The 20,125-nt window shown below is 35.6% G+C and overlaps 1 protein-coding gene across 1 annotated transcript; it reads right to left on the bottom strand.

Moving 5' to 3' along the window:
- Positions 1-15,138: 15,138 nt before the first annotated feature.
- LOC114756914 (uncharacterized) lies at positions 15,139-15,819 on the bottom strand. The gene has a single exon (XM_028945881.1). It carries the CDS (start codon positions 15,817-15,819, stop codon positions 15,139-15,141), a length of 681 nt encoding a protein of 226 aa, XP_028801714.1.
- Between the last annotated feature and the right edge of the window lie 4,306 nt (positions 15,820-20,125).

Genomic DNA, 20,125 nt, shown 5'->3' with positions numbered 1-20,125 from the left:
CAGCAAAGAAATCAAAACAGTAATGGTACCCTAGCATCACCAGCAGCCCCTATAAAGACACCTATTTTTGAACCTGACCTTATTACACCGTCCAGTGACCCTGCAACAACTATCACAACACCAGAAAAAACACCACACACCCCTGACATGGCACCCAACAGACCTGAAACAATTCTAGAAGTGCCCAATAACACTGAACCTATACCTGACGCCCCCCAAGAGACAAACCAGCAGTCACATACCACAGAGACAGAGGTGAACACAACAGAACAGCCAACAACCAGAGAAGAACCCATTAACATTCCAAGGCAGAGTCATGAATCTTATCCTGAGATTAATCCTGAAGATCTACAGTGGCCCATTGCTTTGAGAAAAGGCAAAAGGAGTTGCACTAGACACCCTATTGGGAGGTATGTCTCCTATGATAAGCTTAACTCTCAATTTAAAGCGTTTGTGGTTAATCTTGATAATGAGGAAATCCCAAAGTCTTTTAATGAGGCTAGTTCAAACCCTAACTGGAAAGCAGCTATTAATGATGAATTAAAGGCTCTAGTCAAGAACCAAACATGGGAAATAGTTGATTTACCCCCTGGGAAATCTGTTGTTGGGAGTAAATGGGTTTTTACAAAGAAGTTTAATCCTGATGGTAGTATCAACAAGTATAAGGCAAGATTAGTTGTAAAAGGGTTTACTCAAACCTATGGCATAGACTACCAAGAGACTTTTGCTTCGGTAGCCAAATTTAATACTATAAATATTCTTCTCTCTTTGGCTGCCAATCTGGACTGGCCCTTACATCAATTAGACATTAAAAACGCCTTTTTAAATGGAGACTTAGAGGAGGAGGTATACATGCAAATACCCCTAGGATTAGAAGGTCCCGGAACCCGTGGAAAGGTATGTAAACTACACAAATCTTTATATGGGTTAAAACAATCACCAAGGGCTTGGTTTGAAAAATTCACAAGGGCTGTTAAGGAGTTTGGTTATAGGCAATGTCAAACTGACCACACTTTGTTTGTGAAACGCTCTAATTATAAGATCACTGTCCTAATTGTCTATGTAGATGATATAGTTTTGACAGGAAATGACCCTGAAGAGATTGCAGCGTTGAAGCAGAAATTGGCAGCAAAATTTGAAGTAAAAGATTTGGGAAATCTAAGATACTTCCTCGGGTTAGAGGTAGCTAGATCTCCAAAAGGCATTTGTGTGACTCAGAGGAAGTACACCTTGGATCTATTGAAAGAAACAGGCATGGTGGGAGCCAGACCTGCTGCGACCCCTATGGAGCTCAATTGTAACTTGGAAGTCAAACCTGATGGAAAATCAGTTAACAAGGAACAGTACCAGCGACTAGTGGGGAAGCTAATTTACTTGTCTCACACCAGGCTAGACATTTCATTTGCAGTAGGGGTGGTAAGTCAGTTTGCAAGCAACCCCCAAAAGGAACACATGGAAGCAGTACAAAGAATTCTCAGGTACCTTAAAACTACTCCTGGTAAAGGTCTGTTTTTTGCTAAAAGTGGACAGAAAAATGTAGAAATCTATACAGATGGTACAAAAAGAAACTCCAGCATAGAGGGAGACAAAGATATAGAAGTTTACACGGATGCTGATTGGGCAGGAGCTATCTATGACCGACGTTCTACTACTGGATACTGTACATTTGTGTGGGGAAATCTTGTGACTTGGAGGAGCAAGAAGCAACCAGTTGTATCAAGAAGCTCAGCTGAATCTGAATATAGAGCTCTGGCTCTTGGCATTTGTGAAGGGATATGGGTAGTACATGTGCTAAGGGAACTTGGTATAGAAATAAATGCACCAATTAAAATGTGGTGTGATAATATGGCTGCACTCAAGATTGCAAACAATCCTGTCCAACATGACCGAACAAAACATGTTGAAATTGATCGTCATTTCATCAAGGAAAAGATTGAAGCTAAAGTGATCGACCTAACCTACATTCCCTCTGGAAGACAAATTGCGGATGTGATGACCAAACCATTGATCAAGAACAAGTTTGACGAGTTGACTAGCAAGCTGGGAATGATTAACATCTATTCTCCAGCTTGAGGGGGAGTGTCGGAAATGGGCCCTAGGGAGAGGCCCAATCATCCTATTAAACCAAGAATCATTACAGCTATGTATACTGATTTACTAACCGTTAAAGACCTGATCCTTAGGCGCTAAATTAGGGATTACAGAATATATTTATTTCCTGTTTTGCTTCCTTATTAAATCTGGAGGATTTCATGCGATATGCTGAATCACTCCTCTCCCTATATGTATCGCACAAATCTGTGGAATAAAATACAGCTGTTCTGCACACAAACTCTCACATAGTACCCCTGAGGTAACGAAAACCGTGCTTAACTTCATTCCAATGTCTTCGTGTTAGTGACGAGCTATATCTTGCTAGTAGGTTAACAGCAAATGATATATCAGGTCGTGTGTGACTAACAAGATACATGAGTGTACCAATTGCACTGAGGTATGGTACTTTTGGACCAAGTAGTTTTTCATCATTTTCTTGAGGTCTAAAAGGATCTTTATCTTTCTCCAAAGACCCTACAACTATCAGAGTACATAATGGATGTGATTTATCCATATAAAAACATTTTAAGACCTTTCTTGTATAGGTCTCTTGGTACAAAAAAATCCCATTTCTTGAATATTCAATTTGCAATCCAAGACAAAATTTTGTTCTTCCCAAGTCCTTCATTTCAAATTCTTTCTTTAAGCAACCCATAGCTTTTGTAAGCTCTTCAGGAGTTCCAATGATATTTATATCATCAACATAAACTGCAATTATAGCAAACTCATTTCCAGATCTTTTCATAAAAATACATGGGCAAATTGGATCATTCTTGTATCCCTCATCCAACAGATATTTGCTTAAATGGTTATATCACATACGCCCTGATTGCTTCAATCCATACAGAGATTTATTTAACTTAATTGAGTTTGCTCTCGAGAACTTGAATTGTATGCTTTCGGCAACTTGAATCCTTCAGGGAGTTTCATATAAATATCATTGTCAAGTGAGCCGTATAAATAGGCTGTAACAACATCCATCAAACACAAATCGAGTCCTTTTTTTACTGCCAGACTAATTAAATATCGGAAAGTAGTTGCATCCACCACTGGTGAGTATGTTTTTTCAAAATCAATACCAGGTCTTTGTGTAAATCCTTAGGCAACAAGCCGTGCCTTATGTCTTACAATTTCACCATTTTCATTTCGTTTTTGCACAAAAACCCATTTGTATGTGACTGGTTTTACATCTGCAGGTGTATGGACTATGGGTCCAAACACTTTCCGCTTTTCCAGTGAATTCAATTTAGCCTCAATTGCGTCTTTCCATTTTGGCCAATCTTTTCTTTGTTTACATTCACTAATAGACTTTGGTTCATGATCCTTATCATCATTCATCACATCAAGCGCCATATTATATGCAAAAATATCATGAACATTGACTTCATTTCGATCCCATCATATTCCATTCATAACATAATTTATTGAGATCTCATCATTTTTGCACATTTCAAGTAGCTGAGTTTCTTTTGGAATTGAGACATTAGCATTATCTAATGACTCCTCTTGAATTGCAATTCTTTCTTAATTATCCTCGATTTGGCCATCTACATTTTTAGCTCCTTTTCTCTTTCGAGGATTTTTATCTTTGGAACCAATGGGCCTGCCACGCTTCATGCGTGCTTTAATTCACTTACAATAGCAGGTTGTCCAACAGGGACATCAATTTTGATAGGAGCATTAGCAGCTGGAACACGTGATTTGGTCACTTTCTTTGGGTCAGTAAATGCGTCTGGCAACTGATTAGCTAACCTTTGTAAATGAATTATCTTTTGAACTTCTAGTTCGCATTGTTTTGTATGAGGATCAAGTTGAGATAATGAAAGTTCCTTCCAACTAATCTCTTTTTCCAACTGCTTCTTTTCTCCCCCTAATGTTGGAAATTTTGATTCATCAAAATAATAATCGGCAAATCGAGCCGTAAATAAATCTCCTGTTGATGGTTCCAGATATTTTATTATAGAAGGAGATTCATATCCAACATATATTCCCATCCTTCTTTGGGGACCCATCTTAGTACGTTGTGGTGGAGCAATAGGAACATATACCGCACTTCCAAAAATTCTTAGATGAGAGATATTAGGTTCCTGACCAAAAACCAATTGTAAAAGGGAGGACTTGAGATAACTTGTTGGCCTGATACGAATTAATGTTGCTGCATGCAAAATTGCATGTCCCCAAGTAGAATTTGGGAGATTTAATCTCATCAGTAATGGTCTTGTAATTAATTGCAGTCATTTAATTAATGATTTTGCAAGTCCATTTTGTGTATGAACATGTGCTATAGGATGTTCAACATCAATTCCAAGAGACATACAATACTCATTGAAAGCTTGCGAATTAAATTCATCATCATTATCCAAACATATTCTTCTGATTGGATAATCAGGAAAATGTGCTCTTAATCTAATTAGTTACGCAAGCAACCTTGCAAATGCTAAGTTACGAGAGGATAATAAGCAAATATGTGACCACTGTAATATCCTAAAGGTTAGTTAAGGTTTAAAAAAAAAAAGGGGGGAAAGAGTCAACAATCACGGTGGAAAGAGATAGAATAAAGAAGAAGAAGGAAAGTGAAAGTTGAAAGTGGAGGCATGGAAAATTGGTGCGTGGAAGAAAGAAATTAGGCATGGAAAAATTGATCCATTTGGATTAGGAATGAAGACCTTGGGGGGAGAGGATTTAATGCCAGAAGAAAAGTGAGAGCGGGTGGTTGGAGAAATGAAGAATAAAAGGGAGAGGGAACACAGAAGATGAGTCCCATGCGGGAGAGAAAGAGAGAGAACGAGAAAGAGAGAGAACAAGAAGTAGAGAGAAAGAGAGAGTTAGAGTGGGAGGAGCAGACCGGTAGAGGAGGAAATAAGCTTTGAAGATATTTTAGGTACATGAAATTATCTCTTTTCATCAAACTTTCTTCATAAATATTTCATATATATTTTATGCTTCCTAATAGTAGTATTATCATAGTGATTAGAGAAAATTTTGAGACTTGTATATGATCTAACTATTGAGTTTTGACAAAAGATGACTATAGAAATTTAGAAGTGACTGAGTTGTTAATTTTAACCGGTTTAGATTTCTCTATTTGTTAGTTTTAGTATTTAAATTAATTTATTTAGTTGAAAATCTGTCATTTATGAGATACACCATATTTTTACCGATTAAATTCAAGTTAAGTAATTTATTTGGGTTGTTTGGCATATTATTAAGATTTTAATCGGTTTAGTTTTATTTATTGGTTGATTGGAGGTTTTAAAATAATTATTGTAGCTAAAAAGTTTATTATTTATGGAAATATATATATGGTAGTTATACCATTAAAGTTTTGATTAGATTATTTAGTTATAAATATTTGAAGTATTATTAAATTTTTGATAGTTTGATTTTGAGGTTTAAACTTAAAAAGAGTGTTTTTAGAATTTAGAACATAATAATTTTATATTTGGAAATTGTGGAAAATCCTTTTTATTAAGGCAAATAATTTGGAGGTGGTAAATAAATAATTTGGGGTTGTTAGAAATTTAAATAATATAGAGAAGTTTAATTAATTAATTTATATTAATATGTGGTTATATTAATTGTGTAGATTAATTATTGGTTGAGCAAAGGATTGACCTTGTGGTAATCCTTAATATTGCTTTGGCGAGAGGTAACCACTTTCCACTTGTTATATGTGCTAATATGTTGTTTGTGAGTATTTTGCTGTTTTTAGAATAATATTTGATATTTGGAACTTGAATAGATATGTTATATCTTTTGAGCTATGAAAATTGTCTTGTGGGATTTTTGGAATTGTGATTGAGAAGTTTGGAAAAGATATATGATTTATATCTTATGGATTATACTGGGAAAATATTGAGACATTTTTGTTATATTGTGAATGGTTGGTTGTTATTTGGATTTTGGATTGAGCGCTATCCTACCACGTGGTAAGGCCGCCATTGGTGCACATTGGTGGGCTTCTTCCTTCGTCCCTAGAGTAAGGGATAGACCTTTGTGGCTTTTTATTCGTCCCCCAAAGTGTGGGATAGGCCTGTAATAAGGGATGGATCTTTGTGACTATTTAATCGTCCCCCAAAGTGTGGGATAGGCCTATAGGTCGGTTTGATCCCCTATAGGGAGGGATAGACTTATGTGGCTTGTGTGTTAGCTCCCGTAATGAGGATTTGGATGATTGAGATTATTTGAATATACATATTTGTATTTTCATTGATATATATATTGAGATTTAATAATTATCCCACTTGACACCTCACGAGCACATGTTAGTATGTATGATGAGTTGGAAAGTTGGTTACTGAGGCGTTTGTCTCACCCCGTGGTTTAACATTTTCAGGCGATAGTTCAGGTGGTGGCCCATCAGGGAAGGCTCCAGAGGCATAGTGTGCTGTTATAGCTTGTATAGCCTCCCTGCTTTTGTTCTATGTGCTGACTTGTTATATATTGCCACATAGGGCTCATCTACTATCATGATGTAAAATAATACTTTTAATTACTACTATCTGGTATGATAGGGCCGTGAGGAAGCCCGAGACGTTTTAGACTCTACGTGTAACGCTCCTTTGAAAGTGTTGACTTTTGACTAATGAGCTCTATAGTTTATATTAAACTGATTTATCAGTTCGTATGGTTGAAAATATAAGTTTGGTTTGGGCTAATGGTTGAATGATATTTTGGACTTTGGAAGTCCAAGGCCCAAGGTACGATCGATGTTACTCTTATTATAAGTTTATTTCTTTTAACCATGATAGCGATTTTAAAATTTTAAGGTTTCTTCTTTTCTATCATGGTTAATCATTCAAATAAATTGTTAGATTTAATCTAAAATAGTTTTGAAAGAGCGGTTGTCACAATTTGGTATCAGAGCTAAAGATTCTGCGAAGCGGGTTGCATTACATTGCATTTAGTGGCAATATATAATAATCTCACATAACCTTCCCTGTTACTTTGTGTCTGTGTTTGTCCTTACTTTGTGTTTCTTTTGGTGGGTTCCATCCTTAGGTGGGGAGGATGGTACGGACACGATCCCGACAAACTGATCAGGGTGGAGATGAATCCACAAACCCACCTAATCAACCACCGAATCCTTTGCAGTTTAACCAGGAGACTTTACTGCAACAGTTAAGGGAAGTGGTAGTTGCGGTAGTAGATGAGAGAGTAAGAAAGATGGAGGAAGATTTGAGAGTCAAGAAAGCTGTGGAAGAGTTTGAAGGGAATGGGCTTCTTGGACCATCGGTGGGAAATTCTGTCACCCACAGGGGTTCTATTGAAGGAACCAGAGAAGAGAGTAGTTCACAAAGGCGACCAGGAAAAGAAGAAGCGTGAACCTTAAAAGTGTATGGAAGGATATAGAGCGGCATCACCCAAAGACTTTGATGGGGGTATGGATCCTGACAAAGCTGACTTGGATAGATGACATGGAGACAATATTTAAAGCTTGTGGCTGTAATACCTACCAAAAGGTACAAGCAGCAGTAGTCTTATTGAGGGACCGAGCTAAGAGGTGGTGGAGGAGCGTAAGCGGCATAGATGACTCGGGGATTACTTGGAACGAATTCAAACAGATGTTCTTTGATCACTACTTTCCCCCAGCCATGAGACAAGAAAAAGAAACAGCTTTTTATGCTCTTCGACAGGAGAACATGCATGAGGATGAGTTTATTGCCAAGTATATTGACCTCTCCAAGCATGTTACTTACCTACAGCAGAATGATAACCCAGAGTGGATGGCCCGACAATTGATAGAACGGGCAAGGCCAGAGTTGAAACAGCAAATGGCTTTATATGAGTTTAAGAGTTTTGAGGATGCCTGCACGAAACTCAGGATGACAGCTCGCAGAACCCGAGAGGTAGAGGAGAGCGACGTCGGGATAATCAGGGCAGATTCTCTGGTTTTATGAGGCCAACGGGAGGAGTCAATAAGAAGGGTAGCTATAGTTATGGGAGCTCAGGAGCTTCAGCAGAGGCAAGAACCAGAATCAGAAGGATTCAGCCCGTAGAGGCTATATGCAGAGGAGACAGGCTCAGGGGAGCCGTATGGGAGGAAATCAGAGCTTCCATCGTGAGCCTACCAGATCCATACCAAGTGTTAGCGGTCCTTGCTCGAGATGTGGGAAGAATCATCCAGGCAATGTTTGGAATGCTACAGATGCCATAAGTTTGGACATATAGCTCGCAATTGTCCAGAAACACAGCAGCAAACTCCTAGTTTCAGATCCACAGTGCCCGGGAGAGTTTTTGCTTTGACTAGAGAGGAAGCTGGTATGTCTCCTAAACTGATTAGAGGTACTGTCTCTCTTCAAGGACATGATATACCTGTGTTATTTGATTCTGGTGCCACTCATTCTTTTATTGCTGCGGAATGTGCTCGAAAGTTTAAATTTCCAATGCATGATTTGTCTTACATGTTGAAAGTGTCAACTCCAGCGGGAGCCACTGTGTTAACCACACAGGCGTGTTTAAGTCTTGTGCTTAAATTTGAGAATCGTGAGTCTGTGATTGATTTGATTTGTCTACCCCTCAAGGGTATTGATGTGATTATTGGCATGGATTGGCTATCAGCAAATAATGCCATTTTGGATTGCAAAAGGAAGATAGTAACTCTTCCTTTGTGTACTACGATAGTTGAGGCTATTAATGGTCGTTTGTGGTTGTCTGCTACTCAAGCAACTAAGTGTATTCAGAAGGGTTGTCAAGCGTATACTATTTTCTTTTCTGTTAGTACGGATAAAGAAGTTGTTATAGACCAAATCGAGGTAGTAAAGGAGTTTCCTGAGGTATTTCCTGAGGAAATATCCGGTTTACCTCCTGAAAGGGAAGTTGAATTTTCCATTGAGCTAGTACCAGGGACAGCTCCAATTTCTAAAGCACCGTACAGAATGTCACCTTCTGAATTGGCAGAGCTGAAAAAGAAAATTGAAGAGTTACTTGAAAAAGGATTTATTAGACCAAGTGTCTCACCATGGGGATCACCAGTACTGTTTGTGAGAAAGAAGGATGGGAGCCTGAGATTGTGTATAGATTACAGGCAGTTGAACAAAGTGACTATCAAGAACAAATATCCTTTGCCCAGGATTGATGACTTGCTAGATCAATAAATGGGGTCAGCGGTGTTTTCCAAGATTGACTTAAGGTCTGGATATCATCAATTAAGAGTTAGAGCAGAGGACATCCCAAAGACAGCCTTTCGTACTAGATACGGACATTACGAGTTCCTAGTAATGCCTTTTGGTTTGACGAATGCTCTAGCGGTGTTTATGGACTATATGAACCGGATCTTTAGGCCATACTTAGATAAGTTTATTGTGGTGTTTATAGATGATATCCTGATATACTCCAAGAATGAGGAAGAACACCGAGAGCATCTTTACATTGCATTGCGAATATTGAGGGATCATCAGTTATATGCTAAGTTGAGCAAGTGCGAGTTCTGGCTTAAAGAAGTGAAGTTCTTAGGCCATGTAGTATCTGTCGAGGGAGTAGCTGTTGATCCTAGCAAGGTCGATGCCGTATTGAAATGGCAAACACCAAAATCTGTGACGGAGGTAAGAAGTTTCGTGGGCTTAGCTGGGTATTATCGAAGATTCATCAAGGGATTTTCTCAGATCGCCATGCCTCTAACTAAGTTGACCAAGAAAGACCAACCGTTTGTCTGGAGTGAAAAGTGTGAGGCGGCTTTCCAAGAACTGAAGGCTAAGTTGACCACGGCTCCAGTGTTGACTATTCCAGATCCTAGTAAACCGTACACCCTTTACACTGATGCTTCACTTAAGGGTTTAGGGTGTGTCCTGATGCAGGAAGGCAAGGTGGTTGCCTATGCATCTAGGCAATTAAGGCCGCATGAGGAAAATTATCCTACACATGACCTGGAATTAGCGGCGGTGGTTTTTGCATTGAAGATCTGGAGGCACTACTTATATGGATCACAGTTTGAAGTCTTCAGCGATCACAAGAGCTTGAAGTATTTAATAGATCAGAAGGAACTGAATAATAGACAACGCCGGTGGATGGAATTCATCAAGGACTATGACTTTGAGCTTAAGTATCATCCGGGTAAAGCCAATGTGGTTGCAGACGCTTTGAGTAGGAAAACGGTGCATGTGTTTCACATGAGTCTGGAGGAACACTATTGCTTAGAGAGATTGAGCGATCTCCAAGTGGTGCATGAGGCTCCAGCCACTCTACAATCAATTTTGGGTGATTATGAGTTCTTTCGAGATTTGAAGGCTGCACAGATGGAGGATGATCGGTTACTAAGCATCCGAGAGGAAGTGGAGACCCATGGTGTGCCTGATTATGAAATTGGTGAAGAAGGAATCCTAAGGTACAAGAAGAGGATTTGTGTCCCTAATAATGAGGAAATCAAAAGGACTATTCTAGAAGAGGCGCATCGAAGTAATTACACGATACACCCAGGGATAACCAAGATGTACCAAGACCTGAAAAGGAACTACTGGTGGCCAAAAATGAAGAGGGATGTCACGGACTTTGTAATGAATGTCTGACATGTCAAAAGGTCAAGATAGAACATCAGAGACCTCCAGGACTATTAAAGAATCTTGATATTCCCCAATGGAAATGGGATAGTATTTCCATGGATTTCATTACTGGTATGCCAAGAACCCCGGCTGGCTATGATGCGATATGGGTAATTGTAGATAGATTGACTAAGTCAGCGCACTTCCTGCCTATCAAGAGTACTTACTCGTTAGAACGATTGACAAAGCTGTATATAGATGAGATTATTCGACTTCATGGAGTGCCGGAGTCTATCATTTCAGATAGGGACCTGAGGTTTACATCGAACTTCTGGCAATCATTACATGAAGCCATGGGCACCAAGCTCAAGTTTAGTACTGCTTATCATCCTCAGACTGATGGACAGACTGAGAGGACGATTCAGACTCTCGAGGATATGTTGAGGGCTTGCGCTATAGAGCTAAAGGGTAGTTGGGACACTCACTTGTCATTAGCAGAGTTTGCCTACAATAACAGCTATCACACTAGTATTCAAATGGCACCATAGCTTTGTATGGGAGGAAGTGTAGATCTCCACTTTGTTGGACTGAATTAAGTGAAAGAACAATTATTGGCCCAGATTTAGTGGACATCACAACCAGAAAGATTGAGCTAATCAAGCAGAAGTTGTTGATGGCCCAAAGTCGACAGAAGAGTTATGCAGATCGTCAGAGGAGACCTTTAGAATTTGACGTGGGTGATCATGTATTTCTGAAGGTTTCACCTGTCACTGATGTTGGTAGATCCATCAAAGCCAAGAAGCTCACACCCCGATTTATGGGTCCTTATGAGATTTTAGAGCGGATTGGACCTGTTGCATATCGAATTGCGCTGCCGCCACATCTTTCCAGTTTACACGACGTGTTCCACGTGTCACAATTGAAGAAGTATCATCCTGATCCATCTCATGTTATTGAGCCTGAAGAGGTGGAATTGCGAGATAATTTGACCTATCCAACAGAACCAGAGCGGATTTTGGACGTTAAGGACAAACAATTGAGAAACAAAACTATCCGTCTTGTTAAAGTCTTTTGGAAGGGCATGAGTCCCGGTGATGCTACTTGGGAGACAGAGGAACGGATGCGTTATGAGTACCCTTACCTGTTTTCTTAGTAAGCACTTTGAGTTACTTTTGTTTTTCTTTCTTGTATGTGGTTGTTTGAATTTTGGGGACAAAATTCTAATTAGGTGGGGAGAGTTGTAATATCCTAAAGGTTAGTTAAGGTTTAAAAAAAAAAAAAAAAAGGGGAAAGAGTCAACAATCACGGTGGAAAGAGATAGAATAAAGAAGAAGAAGGAAAGTGAAAGTTGAAAGTGGAGGCATGGAAAATTGGTGCGTGGAAGAAAGAAATTAGGCATGGAAAAATTGATCCATTTGGATTAGGAATGAAGACCTTGGGGGAGAGGATTTAATGCCAGAAGAAAAGTGAGAGCGGGTGGTTGGAGAAATGAAGAATAAAAGGGAGAGGGAACACAGAAGATGAGTCCATGCGGGAGAGAAAGAGAGAGAACGAGAAAGAGAGAGAACAAGAAGTAGAGAGAAAGAGAGAGTTAGAGTGGGAGGAGCAGACCGGTAGAGGAGGAAATAAGCTTTGAAGATATTTTAGGTACATGAAATTATCTCTTTTCATCAAACTTTCTTCATAAATATTTCATATATATTTTATGCTTCCTAATAGTAGTATTATCATAGTGATTAGAGAAAATTTTGAGACTTGTATATGATCTAACTATTGAGTTTTGACAAAAGATGACTATAGAAATTTAGAAGTGACTGAGTTGTTAATTTTAACCGGTTTAGATTTCTCTATTTGTTAGTTTTAGTATTTAAATTAATTTATTTAGTTGAAAATCTGTCATTTATGAGATACACCATATTTTTACCGATTAAATTCAAGTTAAGTAATTTATTTGGGTTGTTTGGCATATTATTAAGATTTTAATCGGTTTAGTTTTATTTATTGGTTGATTGGAGGTTTTAAAATAATTATTGTAGCTAAAAAGTTTATTATTTATGGAAATATATATATGGTAGTTATACCATTAAAGTTTTGATTAGATTATTTAGTTATAAATATTTGAAGTATTATTAAATTTTTGATAGTTTGATTTTGAGGTTTAAACTTAAAAAGAGTGTTTTTAGAATTTAGAACATAATAATTTTATATTTGGAAATTGTGGAAAATCCTTTTTATTAAGGCAAATAATTTGGAGGTGGTAAATAAATAATTTGGGGTTGTTAGAAATTTAAATAATATAGAGAAGTTTAATTAATTAATTTATATTAATATGTGGTTATATTAATTGTGTAGATTAATTATTGGTTGAGCAAAGGATTGACCTTGTGGTAATCCTTAATATTGCTTTGGCGAGAGGTAACCACTTTCCACTTGTTATATGTGCTAATATGTTGTTTGTGAGTATTTTGCTGTTTTTAGAATAATATTTGATATTTGGAACTTGAATAGATATGTTATATCTTTTGAGCTATGAAAATTGTCTTGTGGGATTTTTGGAATTGTGATTGAGAAGTTTGGAAAAGATATATGATTTATATCTTATGGATTATACTGGGAAAATATTGAGACATTTTTGTTATATTGTGAATGGTTGGTTGTTATTTGGATTTTGGATTGAGCGCTATCCTACCACGTGGTAAGGCCGCCATTGGTGCACATTGGTGGGCTTCTTCCTTCGTCCCTAGAGTAAGGGATAGACCTTTGTGGCTTTTTATTCGTCCCCCAAAGTGTGGGATAGGCCTGTAATAAGGGATGGATCTTTGTGACTATTTAATCGTCCCCCAAAGTGTGGGATAGGCCTATAGGTCGGTTTGATCCCCTATAGGGAGGGATAGACTTATGTGGCTTGTGTGTTAGCTCCCGTAATGAGGATTTGGATGATTGAGATTATTTGAATATACATATTTGTATTTTCATTGATATATATATTGAGATTTAATAATTATCCCACTTGACACCTCACGAGCACATGTTAGTATGTATGATGAGTTGGAAAGTTGGTTACTGAGGCGTTTGTCTCACCCCGTGGTTTAACATTTTCAGGCGATAGTTCAGGTGGTGGCCCATCAGGGAAGGCTCCAGAGGCATAGTGTGCTGTTATAGCTTGTATAGCCTCCCTGCTTTTGTTCTATGTGCTGACTTGTTATATATTGCCACATAGGGCTCATCTACTATCATGATGCAAAATAATACTTTTAATTACTACTATCTGGTATGATAGGGCCGTGAGGAGCCCGAGACGTTTTAGACTCTACGTGTAACGCTCCTTTGAAAGTGTTGACTTTTGACTAATGAGCTCTATATTTATATTAAACTGATTTATCAGTTCGTATGGTTGAAAATATAAGTTTGGTTTGGGCTAATGGTTGAATGATATTTCTGGACTTTGGAAGTCCAAGGCCCAAGGTAACGATCGATGTTACTCTTATTATAAGTTTATTTCTTTTAACCATGATAGCGATTTTAAAATTTTAAGGTTTCTTTTTTTCTATCATGGTTAATCATTCAAATAAATTGTTAGATTTAATCTAAAATAGTTTTGAAAGAGCGGTTGTCACAACCACCTTGTTGATGCATCAATTAAAACCATGAAATATCTAAATGATCCACATGGTGGGTGTATCGGCCTACAAATATCCCCTTGTATACGTTTTAGAAATGTGAGAGACTCACTTTCTATTTTTGTTGGTGATGGTTGAATGATTAACTTTCCTTTAAAACATACAGCACATGAGAAAACATGTGATTGTGGAATCTGTTGACTTTTCAGTGAATGTCCACATGAATTCTCAATTATTTTTCGCATCATAATAGTCCCGGGATGGCCTAACCGGTCACGCCAAATGTTAAATTTATTTTCACTTGTAAACTTCTTGTTTACAATAGCATGTGTTTCAATTGTGCTAATACGTGTGTAGTACAAGCCTGAAGAAAAGGCAGGTAATTTTTCTAGAATGCATTTCTTATCAAAAATTAAGTTTGTGATAACCAAGTATTCTTGATTTCCTTCATTTATTGTTTCAACTTGATATCCATTTCTGCGGATATCCTTGAAGCTCAATAAATTTCTATTAGACTTGGTAGAGTAAAATGCGTTATCAATATATAAATTTTTTCCTTCAGGTAGCAATACATCAGCTCTTCCAAAGCCTTCAATGAGCTTTATACTTCTAGATATAGTCTGAACATTGGCTTCTCGCATTACCAGAGAAGGGAAATATTTCTCATTTCTGAGTATTGTGTGAGTTGTTGCACTATCAATAAGATACAAATCTTCATTATTGATGTCAATAATGGTCATTCTTCATGAAAAAAAAACATAGGAAAAAGATTAAAAAGAAAAATGATTAATAAAAGAAAATATAATTTTATCATGAATAAAAACTCATAATTATATTTGGGTAATAACCTTACAAGTACAGAATTTATTGTGGTAGGTGAAAGAGCACACTTATAAGCAAAACATGAAAATATACTTAATTATAAAACTCAATTACATCAAGATGACTCATTTTTTGACACTTCCATCACCAATTAAGTGATCAATTCTTCCATCAGGATCGGTAAAGAAATCAGCAACATCCAAATAAGTAACATCCATGTTGCCGTAATCAGAATCGCCTTCTTCTCCAACAAAATTTGTTTCCACCTTTGGCTCTTTGCCTTTATTTTTATTCTTATTCTTATTTTTTAGCGATTCTTGGTAGAGGTCAACCAAATGGTTTGGCATATGACAAGTACGAGACCAATGACCCTTCCCACCACAACAATAACAAAGATTTTCAACATGATTATTATTTCCACTAGATTCTTTTTGGTGATGCTCATCATTATTTGCCCACTTCTGGTAGGAACGACCACCTCCACAACCACGACCACGACCACGACCACGGCCCCGTCCACATCCATAACCATGGGCACAAGTTGATTCAGTTGCCACTACATTCGCTTCTGGGAATGGAGTGGAGCCAGTAGGACGGGATTCATGATTCCTCATTAAAAGCTCATTATTTTGCTCAGCCACAAGCAAGTAAGAAATTAATTCAGAATATTTTTTGAAACCTTTCTCACGGTATTGCTGCTGCAAGAGCACATTGGATGCATGAAATGTGGAGAATGTTTTTTCTAACATATCTTCATCAGTAATCTTTTCTCCACATAATTTCAGTTGAGAACTGATTCTAAACATTGTAGAATTATATTCGATCACAGATTTAAAGTCTTGTAAACATAAATGCATCCAGTCATAACGAGCTTTAGGAAGGATTATAGTTTTCTGGTGGTCATACCTCTCATTTAAATTGTTCTAAAGAACAAGTGGATCTTTTATGGTCAAATATTCAATCTTGAGCCCCTCATGTAAATGGTGATGTAAAAAGACCATGGCTTTAGCTTTATCTTGGTTGGATGCTTGGTTGCCTTTCTTGATTGTGTCTCCTAGACTATTAACATTTAGATATATTTCCGCATCTAATATCCATGATAAATAATTCTTTCCAGTAATGTCAAGAGCCACAAACTCAAGTTTAATGAGATTTGACATGATGATACTATCATATAAAAAGTTAAATGAAAATTAATATTAAGAGAATAGAATAGTTATGAAACAAATCAATATGAATAAGAAGATAGAATAATTATAAAACAAACCATTATAGAAGTGATATAGAAATTTACCTTCTAGTTGATTAGCCTTACTACAACACCTTCTGATTACAAGAGCGCTTCATGTTGATAACGTCTTATGAAATTAACCAACAATGAAAGTAGATTGGAGAAGAGAAGTAGACAAGAAAATAAGAGAATGATATTGTATTCCTTCACTTGCTTCACTTGCATTATAACACAAATGACATGTCCTATTTATAGGCATAGTCTTACACATAGGTTACAATTGTCCTTAAATGACAAATGGTGGATAATCAATCCCATAAATATGAATGGAGGTGAGTTACAAGAGTGATTAGATAGTGGAGGAGTAATAAAAGGTGGAGGTAGTAGAAGTTACTTGGAGAAGATGAAGAGGAAGGGATAAATGGACATCTACATAATATTCATAACAAATAACGGTTTAACAAGTAGGAATTTTATCTTATTAACCAACAAAAACAACTAATACATGACTATTATGAATATTGTATCAATTGATGCCCATAACCCCTAACTCTTAGAATTCTCATAGGAGTTTTTATTTTCAAGTGTCATAAACTACATAACTTTCCTAATAAATGACTTGGAAGGAGTTTCTCATTATTAATGCCATTATGACATTCTTTATTCCTTTGTAACATTAGTATAGGACTTAAATGATTGGAAGCCTCTAAATAGAAGACATGTATAAGGCATTTATACCATGAAACAAGGTGAATGCGAAAAAGGCTATTGTCTTTTCTATCTCTTATTTTCTTTTTTACTCTTTAGTCTTTTTATTTCCTGTAGTTTTACAACACGTTATTAGCACAACCTAACTCTGAAAATTTAAGGTATAGACTCTTTGTAAGATAATGTATTCTTCTCATCATCTAATTATCTTCTTACTCAATCATTATCATCATATATATTTATATATTGACTACATATTAATTTTATATTATCTTCTTTCTCAATTATCATGTTTTATATTATATAATGTTATTCTATTGTTCTTTTCTTTACATTTTAATTTTGTCATTATGTCATATATTTTATTTTATGTTACATTATGTTATTTTATTTTTCTCCCTTTTTGTTTTTTATATTATGTTATCATTCTGCTTTTATTTTAAGTTATTTTATTATGTTATTCTATTGTAAAACATTATGTTTTTTTTTTTCATTTATGCACCACCTCCATTTGGTATCTATGTTGTTTTATGTTATTTTATTTGTGTTGTACTAACTCTCACATACATATATACGTATATATAATTTATATTGTTTATATTTTATTTTCTCTCATTATATTTGCTTATATTCACGTTGTTTATATAATTTATTTATAATAATGCCTAATAGTAGTATTATATGTGATTATATAATGTAATTTATATGATTATAGGTTTATTTATTATTTATATTATAAATCAGTATTTATTTCACTGTAGCATTATTTTTGTTTTTAATTTAAATTTTTATCATATATTAGTTAGTTTATTGTAATATTTATATATTTATTTATATTACTATTCCCCCTTTCTCTCTCTCTATATATATATATATATATTTATATACATTGTCTCTATATTATGTATTGTAACTAATTATTTGTATTGTTCACTTTTTCATTCTCATATATGTTTATTTGTTATTATTTATTTATTTATTTTTGTTCATAATTTTAATTGAATAATTTATGTATGCGTGACTTTTAAATCCTAATATTTTATTTATTATGTTTCAATAAGTATCAATTTTATTATAATTCTAATTTTTGTCATTGTCATTTTAGTTTGATCCATGGCCAATCTTACCAAACTCGAGTTAACGGCCTTTGACATCAAGGGAAAAAATTATTTGTCTTGGGTCATAGATGATGAAATTCACCTAGATACCAAAGGCCAAGGAAATGCTATTTTATCTGGAAATAAAGCAGCTAGCCAAGATAAGGCTATGGCCATGATTTTTCTACACTACCATTTGCATGAAAGATTGAAAGCTAACTACCTAATGGTGAAAGATCCATTAGAATTGTAGAATAATTTAAAAGAAAGGTATGATTATCAAAAAACCGTAATTTTACCTAAAGCTTTTTATGAATGGATGCATTTGAGGCTCCAAGATTTTAAAATTGTGACTGAATATAATTAATCAGTTTTCAAAATAAGTTCTCAATTGAGATTATGTGGTGAGAAAATAACATATGAGGACTTATTAGAAAAAATCTTTTCAACTTCTCATGCTTCAAATTTGCTCCTACAATAGTAATATTGTGAAAAGGGTTTTAAGAAATATTTTAAATTGATCACATGTTTTCTTGTGGCTAAACAAAATAACGAGCTATTAATGAAAAATCATGAGATCCGTCCCACTGGATTAGCTCTATTTCCTAAAGCGAATGTGATTGTAAGCAATAATTATCATGTACATGGACGCGATCGTATTATCGTCATAGCATGGGACACGTTAATACTGTTATTATGGTGGTGGAAGTAACAATTATCACCCAAATACCTACCAAAAGAAGAAACTTAGTGATGAGCAGAAACAAAGATAAGAATGGCCCTTCAAGAGTTGTTGAAAATCAATGCTACTGGTGTGGTATGAAAAGACATTAGTCACGTATCTATCGTACACCTAAGCATCTAGCAAAACTTTATTAGACTCCATAAAAAGGAGTTCAAATAATGTGGAAAGCAAATTTGACTTTTCAAATTGATGATATGGAGGCAAATTTTGTATACAAGAATGACGATGTTAATGGCCTTAACGCTATGACACATTTAGAGGTGGCTGATTTCTTTAAGAATCATGATTATAAGAGTTTGGAAAAAAAATATTTTAGTTTGTTTTATTTGTGCTTTTTAATTTAGGTTATGCTTGCTGGTCAAAAATAATTTAGTTTATGCTTTACTTATATTTACTTCTTTGTATTTTTTTAAGACCATTATTGATCATGATGTACTTGGAATTTATGTTGGTGCATTTCTTTTCTTTTGGTGAAGAATATGGACGTTGCTCTTCTTTTTGTTGAGCACAAGAATAAAGATATATGCCTCATAGATAGTGCTACAACACACACCATACTCAAAAATAAAAAATATTTTTCTCATCTTACAATAAATAATGCAAGCATCAATATTATAGCAGGTAATACAAAACTAATTGAAGGCTCCAGAAGAGCAACTATAATATTACCTAGAGGAACAAAATTTGTTATTAGTGATACTTTATATTCTTCTAAGTCTCAAAGGAATTTATTAAGTTTTAAAGATATCTGCTGAAATGAATATCATATTGAGACTATAAATGAGAATAATATTGAATATCTACATGTTCCCATAGTAAGAAATGGAGAAAAATGTGTCATGAAAAAATTACCGACATTATCTTCTGGTTTGTACTATACAAATATTAGTACAATTGAAACAAATGTTATAGTAAACCAAAAGTTTACTGATAAAAATATATTTATTGTTTGGCATGATCAGTTGGGCCATCCCAAATCAACTATGATGTAAAGAATTATTGAAAATTTCCATGGACACCCATTGAAGAGTCAGAAGATTCTTTAATTTAAAGATTTTTCATGAATTACTTGTTCTCAAAGAAAATTAATTATAAGGCCTTCATTGACAAAAGTAGGAGTTGAGTCTCTTGCATTTTTAGAACGTATCCAAGGAGATATATGTAGACCTATCCATCCATCATGTGGACTATTCAAATATTTTATGATTTTAATAGACGCATTTACAAGATGATCCTATGTGTGTTTGTTATCAACACAATTTAGTATTTGTTAGATTATTTGCTCAAATAATTCGATTAAGAGTACAGTTTCCAGACCATGCAATTAAGAC

This window comes from Neltuma alba, unplaced genomic scaffold (assembly GCF_004799145.2).
Source record: "Neltuma alba isolate B1F8T4 unplaced genomic scaffold, ASM479914v2 tig00010544_pilon, whole genome shotgun sequence".
NCBI lineage: Eukaryota > Viridiplantae > Streptophyta > Magnoliopsida > Fabales > Fabaceae > Neltuma > Neltuma alba.
This window is presented reverse-complemented; position numbering and strand designations above follow the sequence as displayed.